The sequence below is a fragment of the Photinus pyralis genome, unplaced genomic scaffold (assembly GCF_008802855.1).
Source record: "Photinus pyralis isolate 1611_PpyrPB1 unplaced genomic scaffold, Ppyr1.3 Ppyr1.4_LG10, whole genome shotgun sequence".
Lineage (NCBI taxonomy): Eukaryota > Metazoa > Arthropoda > Insecta > Coleoptera > Lampyridae > Photinus > Photinus pyralis.
The window spans coordinates 1,135,203-1,147,930 of NW_022170250.1; the positions used below are offsets into that span (position 1 = coordinate 1,135,203).

Sequence of the window (12,728 nt, forward strand, 5' to 3'; positions counted from 1 at the left end):
CGGATTAGTGAAGGGGCTGCAAGAGGCTGGAGACGGGAACTTGCAATTAGCAGTAGAATCGATTGAAAAGGAATGGATTTTTTGTAAGAAATGACAGCTCGGGAATTAAGCGAACAAATAACGATTAAAGATGGCCGTTTGCGTTCATAAGACGCTATTTTATAATTTTCTTTAATAAAAATTTAATGATTCGTGGTTAAGCAGAGAGAGACCAGTGCGTATCCATTACCGTTTATCACCTATAATTAGGATCAGTCGCGAGGCTGCATCTTTCCCTCGCATTTAGGAACGGAACGGGCGACTAAAATTAATTAAATGAAAAATTTATTTCGTACAAAATGACTAGTTAATTGTGATTAATAATTAAACAAAGCTTTTGTTCCACCTCCACCGTATCTTACAGTAACAAAACTAGCATAGGAGATCACTTCGTACGCTCGTGCCCGACTTAGTTGATGTTATTATCAAAAAATTAACTGGCTTACGCGAACAGTTATGATATGTCGTTACAGTTTGTATGGTAAACGAGGCCTTCGGAGGTAGCGATGTAGGTCGTGTTGGAATCTGAGTCAGTCTCTGCAATAAAAAATGCTCGTTGGTTAACGGAATATATTAAACAATTTTTGGAAATAGTACAGGAGGCGGTTTCGGGAGCGTCAGGCCTCAATGGAGCCGTCCAGACTAATCAGGGAGCGTTTTAATTCTTCGACAACCACCGCAAACGGCACAAGTGAAATGGTCCCGTTGATGGTCATATGATCTTCCACCACCGCAGTTTGCGTCTCCGTGTTCAGGGAGTTGTTAGGGAAAATTGCCAGCGGTAACACGTGATGCGCGCGTAAGTGCGTTACGCCTCCACTCTGCGAATCTCCCCTCCCTTTGTCCTCTTCGCTCAACTCAATTTTCTCAAGTGCAACTCTGCTTTGATTTTCCTCCTGGCGTAGCACCAGATCGACCTTGACAATATCATCGTCGTTGCTCGTCTCGATCACTTTCAGCTTGGATTCTGCCCCAAACTGCTCAATTTTGGCCTTTTCCTCATCGAGCATAATCTCGATCAAGCTTTGCCCTTCCATCCTCGCAATCACTCGGGCAGTAATTTTAAATAGATCTTCGCGACTCAAAGAACTGCCTCCGAGCAGTTGCTTGGAGACTTTATTTACCGCCCGGGAAACTAGATCAAAATCGGGTCGACTCTTTTGACAGTTGATCGCCATACAAGATTGAGACCGGTGCAGGGAGTGTCCCAAGTACTCTCCCTCGTTAACGCGAGTACCGCCCTCTTCCTTATGTTTCTCGATCAAAACGCAATCGCAGTCGACTAATCCCTTCTTTGTCCACCTCTTAACGGCGTGCGAACGCGCCGATTTTTTGCGTTCGAAATAGTCGGGGTTTTGAATTAGGGATATGCGAGTTTGCGATTCCTTGGGGTACGTGTGGAGGGACGTGCGATGTTTCTTTTTGGGAATTGCGGAATTGAGAACGGTAGAGGCTGGAAAGGGAAAATTGGTTTTATAGGGCAAGAAATCGCACGATTTCCATCCGTTGATGCAACCGCCAGTCATCGGAGTAGCATTTTTTTTGTGTTGTACAGGGTGGCTCAACCAAAATAATACAAATTCGATGGCCATCTTTGACAAATGATCACAGAAGTGTACCAATTTGAGAGAGAGACTAAAACTGGGGGGCATGGAATACTCCCCCAGCCACACGCAGATATAAATTCCAGGAAAGAATATTCCGTGAATCTCTCATGATTCTTCAAAACAACAAAACAGCAGTGTCACAGTCATGTAAGGAATGTAATGGGTTTCACGTCAAAAAGTGCGACTTTTTCCTGACGCCATGACGTGTTGATGCATTAATCGGAGGGAACTAAAGGATTTGTCTTTGACAAGGGAGATGTAGATACCTTTAAATTCCTGCGGAGATTCCGTGTAATTGGCGAGAATGATCGATAAGCACTGCGCCACGCTGGTATTCGGAGCGCAGCAAAGAGCGGGAGTCATCCCGTTGATATCTAACGCTAATACTGACGCACCCTGTTTGATTAAATGTCTAGTTGCGCTGACAAGCCCATTTCGTGCGGCTAAGTGTAGAGGCCTGGAAAATTGGGGACGATTATTTCGCCCTGTGGTACACAATACGTACGTTTTCCTCTCATTATTCACCATGTTCACTACGTTGGCATCGTCGATGTGTTTTAAAAGAAGTAAGGCAGAATGGTTGTGTTTTTTTAAACACGCGAGGTGCAACGCGGTATTTCCGTTATTGTCACACACGGCAATATCACATTTGGAATTTAGAAAAATATCTAGAAAGAACCTTGTGAAGGCGACTCGATTAATGACCCGCCTACAAACCTAAGATCTGAGTTTTCCCGTTCTGGGCGGCCGCGAGCAGGGGCGTCCGCCCGTTTGAATCCTTGCAATCCAGCTCGGCGCCGTTCTCCAGCAAATATTTGGCACATTCGATCTTCCCGTGTAAAGCGGCGATATGCAGCGGCGTTCGATTGTTGGCGTCCTTTAAATTGACAATGTCGCGCCCGTAATGGTCGCACAGCGCTCTCAAGCACTTTTCCCCACCGATCCTAAAAAAATACGCACTGTGTAATCGACGCAGGGAAACTTTAAAGCAACAAACACTGCGCAGTGCACCGGTGAGAATGGATTTCCGATTATCTTCTCATAGAGCTTGTTTTCCAGCAGGAATTCCACACACGCTGATTTGCCTAAAACAATAATTTTGTGTTTTAGCAAAAATGTCAAGCAGCGCCATCTAACTTTCACGTAAAAATGACATACTTTCGAGCCCCCTTTCAAACCTCGGTAAAATACACGATACACTCAAAATTAAGTCATCTTGTTTTTCGAATGGATTTTCGCCAACATTATTTTAATGAGAAATACTTGTTCAAATTATTGTTAGTACACGACTGTCTGCGTGGACATTAGAATGTGACTAGCAGTTTCATTAACCTCACATTACCTCCTAAAATTTACGCGATTATAGTCATATTATTTTTGAAATCAACATTTTATTGAGGACATGAACCTTTTTGAATAGAGCGCACGTTACATACCATTGTAACATGCCCAATGCAGTGCTGTCAGATCTTGATTATCCAAAGCAGTCGCCTCGGATAATTTCATCTGTTTAATAATCATCTTCATGGCGAACAGGTTACCGCAAGCCGCTGAGAGGTGCAAGACCGTCTTACCGTGAATATCGACTAAGTTCACCTTAGCGCCGTGCGCTATAAGTATCTGAACGGCGTTACTTCTATTTTTCAAATTGCCGACCTAGAACCCCCGCCATTAAAAGTTAACCAATCGCGTTGCGACTTACCGCCCGAAACAAGGGCGAGTGTTTGTCCACGTCGACTTTGTTCGGATCGGCGTTGCACTTGAGTAGCGTTTTGGCGCATACGTTGTTACCCTGAGAAACGGCCAACATCAGCGCGGTCCTCTGCAAACTATCGACAAATTGCACAGTTCAAGGGCAGAAAGGGCACTTACCGATCGGGTAAGTCGGCCACGTTCTTGTCCTCCGCGTTATCCAGAAGTAAAGCGAGCGAATGTAGATGGCGCTTTTGCGCGCTGTAGTGTATCGGGCTCATTTTGTGTATGTCGTCGCACATGGCGACTTGTGCGCCGTAACGCAGCAGCATTTGAATGCAATTGGTGTGCCCCCACCTAGACGAAAGCAACAGGGGCGTCAGCCCGTCCTCCGTCACGATGTTAACGTGGTGAAAGTACGGCAAAAGCAATTGCAGAATGTCGTGATTTCCCTTGTGAGCCTAGAGCAAGGAGTCAACCGTAGTTCCACGACCCGAACAACTTACGGCGATGTGCAACGGCGTGGTCTGCGGAACACCAGGTCCGTACAGCGCCACGTTATTCCCAACGGCGGCCAACAGCGACTTTAGTGCGGTCGAGTTATTGCCGGCGACGGCGTAGTGTATCGGCGTGAAACCTTTCAGATCTTGTAGTTTCGGATCGGCCTTGTGCTGCAGTAGGTAATCAACGCATCTATGAAAAAATCCTACTGTAAGGCTGTATTAGAAACGTAGCTGAAAGCCTGAACCTAGCCCCCACTCCGAGCACCACAAAACAAATCTGCCGCCTATTAGTTAAGCCCAGTCTCCATATCAGGGTTTGACCAATTTGTCTCAGAATCAATACGACCCTAAAAGCGTTACGGGCGACAGTCTGTCGGGCGTTAGCGAGCGATAATACTATCTTAATGGGTTTTACGTGACCAAAAACACCGTACGGAGACTTAGATGTGCCTAGTGCCCTAGTGTAGTTTCTGGATATGATCAAAAATCACTAGCTTTCAGCCACGAAATAACCTTGATCGTACACCCGAGTACTTACTCTCCCCACAGATCATAGGCCGACGCCAGGTGCAGAGCGCTGCATCCCTCAACGTCGCACGAATTTACCGCGCTCCCTAAACCGACGAGCGTAAAAACGCACTGGTAGTGACCTTTAACCGCCGCATAGTGCAACGGTAATCGGCCGACCTTGTCCGTTATGTTGTAAGCGGCCCCGTTACTTACAAGTAAGTCCATACACTCCGGCGATCTAGAAGCGAAAGTGAGCGAATGGGTTATTAAACGATGTTTAACTTACCCGATATACGCGGCGTAATGCAGGGCGGTTTTCCCCGAATCGTCGGTCGTGTTCAAGTCGACGCCCTGTATCTGCAACAGTTTGCGACAGCACTCGATATATCCCGACATGCAGCTCATATGCAAGGGCGTTCGGCCTTCGTAGCCTTTCCGAAGTGGATCGGCGCCGAACGATAGTAACGTGTTCGCGAGCAAATCGTGACCGTACCGCGCGGCGATATGCAGCGGCGTGCAGCCGTTCTTGTCGACGCAATCGACGATGGCCCCTTTGTCAATTAAGGTTTTACTCCGCGTGAAGCGGCCATGAATCGCCGTCATATGCAGCGGCGTTCGTCCGTCGAAGCTCTGCATGTTGATGTTCACCTGTTTTTCGACCAGGTAGTTGAGGCAATCGACGCCCTGCGAGCTCGCCGCCGCGATGTGCAGCGGCGTCCGACCGCGGTGATTGGTTGCCTCGATGTTGGCGCCGCACGATATCAAGACCTCGCAAATGTCCGGATGACCGTTCAGACAGGCCATGTGCAACGGCGTGTTGCCGTACGCGTTCTTCGCGTCCACTTGCGCGCCCTCGCTTATCAGCAGCCGGCAGGTGCCGACTACGCCGCAAGCCGCCGCGAGGTGCAAGGGCGTACATTGGTTGCGATCCTTCGCGTTAATGTCGCCTCCTGCACGCAGTAAAAGCTGAACGGCGTCCAGATTATCAGTGCAAGCGGCGAAATGGAGTGGTCGATTAAATCTTGTGTCACACGGGTTCACAAGGCAACCTATAACAATCATTAAATGTGAACTTCATGCGCATGCACGCTCAACATTTCGCGAAAATTGTTACACAACCAAACAATTGGTTCAGCGCATGCGTTTTGCTACAACCGGACGGACCAGCAACAATAACAAACAGTATTATATAAATTGTGTAGGAAGAAGTGTGCGCATGCGCAGAAAGACGTCATTATTAACATAAAGGATTAGCATCCGCATGCGCAGTACAACTTTCTGCGTTCTGACATTTTAATCAACCTTGAGAATTACGTATACGCATGCGCAGGGTCAACTTTTTTAAAATGTCGGGGTATTTTGTAGAGATTATTCTGAAATTTCACAAAAGGCTCTGCTCGGCTAGCTCCGATGTCATAAAAAATGCGCGCACGAGCAAAACCAGCCTTCTTGATTGTGATGCTTACCTAGCGCACGTGCGCGCATGCGCAAAAGGACCTTTGTTCCACGCAATTGAATTTGAAATATTGTCTATTCCACTACTATTGCCAGACCCTGTATATTTAACCTTTTCACATTATGAAATACGAGTCCATATTATTGGTCTCAATGTATTTAATAGTGATCATGCAATAATCCAATAGCCGCCAGGGAGAATTTTTAACAGTAAGCAAAGATGAAACGATTAGATTTGTTCACGGCCACCAGTTGGCGCTATTTGCCTAGACAAATGAGGTTCTACATGCCCGCCCTACCTTTCGTTATAAGCAATCCGATAATATTGGGCTTGCCATTCCTCGCCGCGTTATGCATGGCGGTACGTTCAAATTGATCGACCGCATTTATATCGGCCACGCTGGCGGTATGATTCAGGAGACATTCGCAGCACTCGTACGAGTTGCTGGCGACCGCCACATGCAGTGGAGTCTGCCCGTGTCTGTTCTTGGCGAACACGGTAGCCTGCTGATCGATTAGGAGCTGTACCATCAACTGAAATTAACGTGAATGTTAAAGTGTACGCTCGCACGAAACGCTTACCGGCGAATCGCCGCAGCAGGCCAAATGCAACGGCGTATTAAACCAGAAATCCTTGCAGTTGACGCGAGCGCCATTCTTGATCAGCAGCTCGGCGATCTCGGGATCGCCCACGAAGGCGGCGGCGTGCAGGGGCGTTCGCATGTCCTTATCTTTGCAATTCACGTCGACCGGACATTCTAGCACCGACCGAACGGAGTCAAGCTCACTCGAGAAGATCGCCTGTACGAGAATGGGCTAAAATTGTACGATTAAAATGGATTAATCACACAAAATGATAAGGAAACCTGCTGATCTAATTTTGCTTCGCTAAAATTTCTGGACGAAGTACGAAAACGTTGCATTTTGACTCGAAAAGAAATGGAGAAACGAGTAACTTAAAATAAATAATTTAATTCGACGCTAATGCATTGTTTTAAATAAATAGAAAATTTGTTTAAAGTTTCTAAAGAAAAGTCAAAAAGATTGAACTTTGTTTACTAAACTAAACACAAAATTCCCTAGAATTTTAAAAATTCCCCAACATTCTACCCTATGTACAGGGCGTTTCAAATTACATCTTACAGTGGTGCTTTCAATTATTATTACTCCATAATGGCAATTGTGCAATTTTTACGGTCTTTTTTATTTATCTTTATTTAGCGTAAGCTATATGCACATGACGAACATGAGATAAACTTTTACAAATAATTTCCAGATGAATAAATCTAGTCTTTTAACACGTAATTTAAATGTACAATTACCAAAACAAATTAAAACATTAATTCTGATACAAAACACTGACCTCGAAATCAAATAATATATCTAACACAGGGTGGCCCATCACAACACGTCCGTCTGTCGCAGTTTACACAACACTTCTAAAATGACGAATTAAACAGTCAACAAAAAATAATCAAACCTCAAATTACTACTTAAATTAAGTAAAGTAAGTTCACTTACCTATTAACTGAAGGGAATTATTGTGCAACCAAAAGATTTTAAAACCTACAGCCTACAGGCGTTTTCATTGCATAAATTGAAGTCGTGTTTGGTCAAGGACAGAGTAATTAAACGCACTGAGTTATTTTTCGCTACAAAAAATTCAGTAAATTGAAAAATAAGCGGAAATGACGTCAAGTTGTAAGATGTCAAATCGCAGAAAGTATGAGCTGACAGGTTTTGTACCTGTCAATAGACATTTGCGATCGGTCAATCGACGCTTACTATCTGTGAATCGACACAACACCGTTTTTAACCACCGATCAGCAATTTAGCAGGTTTGTAACCGATCCCATGGTGATATTTAAATTATTGTTCCAGATCCCGGAAGTAACAATGGACATTACTGGAATTTCAAATTTAGAAATTTTAACCTGGCTAATTAAGTATGCATAATTACCGGTAGCTAATTAAATATGTTGCAGTAAATGGCGTGTGATCAGGTTGTGTTTAGTGTCAGTGGAAGCGCGCTAAAATATCAAGACGTTTAAGTCATGTTCCAGATTTGTAGCATAGGGAGCCGTGAAATTAAAGAAGTTTTAATTTTCCCGTGCTGATCGGACAAATCGTTTGTAATTAACGTGAAGTTAAAACTTCGGGTGGAAACACCTGAAGAACGAAATGTCAAAAGAGGGTAAGTGGAGGGTCTGGATTACCCACTGCTCTCAGTAAGCGCCCATAATTTAACCCACAGTGAATTCGAAAGTGAGAGTTTCGGAATGGTAACAATCGCCTTCGAAACCTGCAGTAACCTGATACCTCCCTGTAGTATTTTATATTTAGAACACACAATTCAGTTATTTATAAACAAAAAGTCCAATGTTGAAGGAAAAATATCAGAATGGTCGAAATCAGAGTTGACTGTGGTCAAAATAAATTATCATGATGCTGCCACCTAGTGCCCAGTCATCCAAATTACAGATTCAATGTAGCGCCTCCTATTGGCTCGACCCTCAGTTTAGTTTACTAAACTAAACACAAAATTCCCTAGAATTTTAAAAATCCACTAACATTTTACCCTATGTACAGGGCGTTTCAAATTACACCTTACAGTGGTGCTTTCAATTATTATTACTCCATAATGGCAATTGTGCAATTTTTACGGTCTTTTTTATTTATCTTTATTTAGCGTAAGCTATATGCACATGACGAACGAGATTTCCAGGATTTGGAGAGCTTTCAGTTACCCTTGTAACTGTTTTGAGCTTCAGGAGAAAATAACACTGAATCTTTCCTTTTTTCCTGGGGCGTACGATAAAGGACCATCAAATCTTGCTTTCCTGACGAAGATTCCATACTCCACAAACTTCTGGTGACGTTGGATGGCCCCTTTCCAAAAATTATAGTGTAAGTCGTATGGGTATACTATACGGTTGGGAAAGAATGTAGAAGCGGGAGGTTTGGGGGGGTATGGATTTATGGAATAGCCCCAGCGCCCGAACGCTTTGTGATAGGTGCAGGAAAATGAACATATTAAATCTTTGTTTGTTCCTGGGGGGTATGGAATACCCACCGGTGGTACGTTATTCCTCAAAAGTTCAGCCCTAAGGTCTCTCGTGCTAGTGTTTTATATAAACCATCGAATCGGGAATATTCCCAAAAGGCACGTTCCAAACAAATAATCTTCAGTCGTGTATTGCCGCCTTGAAAGTGATGAAGTGTAAATCGACCTTTACTTTCAGTACCAAGTTCTGGTGGAATTTAGTAACTTTTCGCATGTAACAGTTTGCAACACCAACAGTAACAATAGTAATGGCCGACATTTCTAGGTACACAAATGTGTGTACTTCCAAGAATTAATTTAATAACGGTAAAATAATTATTAACCGAGTGAAAAGTGAAATCGTAGTGAATTGCGTTAAAAACAAATCTTAATGTATATTACGTGCCAAAATGTTTCGTTTTTTAAGCGGACGAAAAGATCGAAATTCGCCCAAAAATGGTACCAGGGATTTGAAAGTCTTCACGAAACACTCTCATAACCGAAATTTGATACAGTGCAAAGTGATATTGCTAGATGGGACCGATCTGTCCGTCGATCTTTCGGTAGGTATGGGCGGATTTCGCCCTATTTTCTCACAGTGTATCGATTTCTTCATCGTGTGAACCTCTCTCCAATTGTCTTGCAGAAGAAGGCCGCGGCTGGCGATTTATACGAGCAGGTTTTCTATTCGTTGGACTTGATTGAGAAAGACTACTTCGGTCTGCAATTCACTGATGTTAATCACGTGAAACACTGGCTGGATCCGACGAAACCGATTAAGAAACAGATTAAAAGTAGGTGCGGTGGCGTGTACGCGTTTGAGATTAACGAATTTGTTTCAGTTGGCCCCCCTTACACCTTAAGATTGAAAGTGAAGTTTTATTCATCGGAACCGAACAATTTACGCGAGGAACTGACGAGGTACCAGTTCTTTCTCCAGCTCAAGCAGGACATTTTGGAAGGCAGACTCGAGTGTCCCCAGCAGACGGCCGTCGAGCTGTTCGCCCTTGCGTTGCAATGTAAGCCGTCGATCCGATCGCGTGCCTTATTTTAACTGATGTTTTAGCCGAGCTCGGCGATTACGATGAGACCCAGCATACGGCGGCGACCGTTTCCGAATTCCGCTTCATTCCGAACCAGACGGAGGAAATGGAGATCGAAATCCTGGAAGAGTACAAGAGGTGTGTCGGGTTGACACCGGCGCAGGCGGAGTCGAACTTCCTAAACAAGGTGAAGTGGCTGGAGATGTACGGTGTCGACATGCATACGGTTTTGGTAAGCGGTAACGCTCGCGTTGGGCTTAGTGTAAAGAATAGAATACTGAGACAACCGTGTCGAAATTGTTCTTTTGGTAATGGTGGGCAATTGTTATTAAGGTACCACTACTTACATATAGATGGCAATAGTTTCGTTACACAAACTAGGTGTCCCTTGGAATAAATACAGCGAAATGGACGAGTTAAGTATTATTTATGCAGGGTATATCCCTGGGAGTTCAAAATGTTTCTTTGGGGAACTACAACCCCAAAAGTTTCAAAATATGTGTGCCTTTTTTAATTTTTTTCACAGTAATCTGAAGGCATTCTAACTGAGGGTCGAGCCAATAGGAGGCGCTACATTGAATCTGTAATTTGGATGACTGGGCACTAGGTGGCAGCATCATGATCATTTATTTTGACCACAGTCAACTCTGATTTCGACCATTCTGATATTTTTCCTTCAACATTGGACTTTTTGTTTATAAATAACTGAATTGTGTGTTCTAAATATAAAATACTACAGGGAGGTATCAGGTTACTGCAGATTTCGAAGGCGATTGTTACCATTCCGAAACTCTCACTTTCGAATTCACTGTGGGTTAAATTATGGGCGTTTACTGAGAGCAGTGGGTAATCCAGACCCTCCACTTACCCTCTTTTGACATTTCGTTCTTCAGGTGTTTCCACCCGAAGTTTTAACTTCACGTTAATTACAAACGATTTGTCCGATCAGCACGGGAAAATTAAAACTTCTTTAATTTCACGGCTCCCTCGCATGCTACAAATCTGGAACATGACTTAAACATCCTGATATTTTAGCGCGCTTCCACTGACACTAAACACAACCTGATCACACGCCATTTACTGCAACATATTTAATTAGCTACCGGTAATTATGCCTACTTAATTAGCCAGGTTAAAATTTCTCAATTTGAAATTCCAGTAATGTCCATTGTTACTTCCGGGATCTGGAACAATAATTTAAATATCACCATGGGATCGGTTACAAACCTGCTAAATTGCTGATCGGTGGTTAAAAACGGTGTTGTGTCGATTCACAGATAGTAAGCGTCAATTGACAGATCGCAAATGTCTATTGACAGGTACAAAACCTGTCAGCTCATACTTTCTGCGATTTGACATCTTACAACTTGACGTCATTTGCCGCTTATTTTTCAATTTACTGAATTTTTTGTAGCGAAAAATAACTCAGTGCGTTTAATTACTCTGTCCTTGGCCAAACACGACTTCAATTTATGCAATGAAAACGCCTGTAGGCTGTAGGTTTTAAAATCTTTTGGTTGCACAATAATTCCCTTCAGTTAATAGGTAAGTGAACTTACTTTACTTAATTTAAGTAGTAATTTGAGGTTTGATTCTTTTTGTTGACTGCTTAATTCGTCATTTTAGAAGTGTTGTGTAAACTGCGATAGACGGACGTGTTGTGATGGGCCACCCTGTGTTAGATATATTATTTGATTTCGAGGTCAATGTTTTGTATCAGAATTAATGATGTTTTAATTTGTTTTGGTAATTGTACATTTAAATTACGTGTTAAAAGACATCTGGAAATTATTTGTAAAAGTTTATCTCATGTTTTTCTCGGATCATAGATAAGAAGTTTTCTTATCGCTGTAAAGCTAATTAGTTTCAAGATAAGGACGTGTTATCGCCGAAGTTTAACACAAGTGCAGATTATTTTTGTAAAGGAAGGAGGAGGCAAATTTTCTTCTGTAAAGGTACCTGATGCTTAGCTTAGCTTAGTTTTGATACTTGACTTTAGCCGTAGGTACTTAATCTTGCCCAAAAAGCGCCATCTTATTTTCCTTTTGTCTTCGCAAAGTCGTCTCACTATGATATTTTTTACACTAACCATCGGATCTGCTTAACATCCAACTTGTAGGGAAAGGACGGCATGGAGTACCACCTCGGCCTTACACCGACCGGAATTCTAGTGTTCGAAGGCTCGCAAAAGATCGGCCTATTTTTCTGGCCGAAGATCGGCAAGCTGAACTTCAAGAAGAAGAAGCTCACCCTCGTCGTGGTCGAGGACGACGATCAGGGCCGCGAGCAGGAGCACACCTTCGTCTTTCGTCTCCACAACGAAAAGGCGTGCAAGCACCTGTGGAAGTGCGCCGTCGAGCATCACGGCTTCTTCCGCCTGAAGGCGGCGCCGCGCTCCAACTCGGCGAAGCAGAATTTTTTTCGAATGGGCTCGAGGTTCCGCTACTCGGGCCGGACGGAGTACCAGAGCACGCACCAGGCGAGGGCGCGACGCACCGTTCAGCTGGAGAGGCGGCCGAGTCAGAGGTACGGTCGACGGCAAAGTCACGTCTTAAGGGAGCGACAGCAGAAGGAGGCGTCCAAGGTGGAGGGCGCGGAGGCGGCGAGTCGCTGCTCGACGCGATCCAACGCGACGAACACGACCGACGCTGAGCCCGTTTATTGTAAAATCGCCGAGGATACGAAGTTACCCAAAGGTATGTGTGATTGACATCCTGTATCTCTCTCTCGCTAGGGGGTATTCCAGACGCCCTGGTACTATGTTCTTAGGAGGGGACAACCTGATATCCATTTCTAAAACGCACCATGTGAATCCTGAGGGCAAAAAGTGTTACCG

At 44.1% G+C, this 12,728-nt stretch overlaps 2 protein-coding genes across 3 annotated transcripts; one reads left to right on the top strand and one right to left on the bottom strand.

Moving 5' to 3' along the window:
* Positions 1-307: 307 nt before the first annotated feature.
* LOC116161170 (serine/threonine-protein phosphatase 6 regulatory ankyrin repeat subunit A-like) lies at positions 308-6,860 on the bottom strand. Of its 2 annotated transcripts, none has more exons than XM_031474414.1 (14): positions 6,673-6,860; positions 6,389-6,622; positions 6,106-6,340; positions 4,638-5,400; positions 4,380-4,589; positions 3,845-4,031; positions 3,519-3,799; positions 3,349-3,475; positions 3,083-3,302; positions 2,644-2,731; positions 2,364-2,590; positions 2,152-2,314; positions 1,913-2,103; positions 308-576 (listed from the first exon to the last, which is right to left on the bottom strand). In XM_031474414.1, exons 1-14 carry the CDS (start codon positions 6,727-6,729, stop codon positions 494-496), a joined length of 3,066 nt encoding a protein of 1,021 aa, XP_031330274.1. In that variant the 5' UTR covers positions 6,730-6,860; the 3' UTR covers positions 308-493. The 2 variants fall into 2 exon arrangements, with proteins under 2 accessions (XP_031330274.1, XP_031330273.1); XM_031474413.1 differs by lacking the exon at positions 308-576 and adding an exon at positions 607-1,492.
* A 2,247-nt stretch (positions 6,861-9,107) lies between these two features.
* On the top strand, positions 9,108-12,728 carry LOC116161959 (band 4.1-like protein 5). The gene is made up of 6 exons (XM_031475461.1): positions 9,108-9,412; positions 9,496-9,643; positions 9,692-9,868; positions 9,916-10,124; positions 12,012-12,588; positions 12,639-12,728. The coding sequence occupies exons 1-6, from the start codon at positions 9,260-9,262 to the stop codon at positions 12,659-12,661; spliced, it is 1,287 nt and encodes a 428-aa protein (XP_031331321.1). The 5' UTR covers positions 9,108-9,259; the 3' UTR covers positions 12,662-12,728.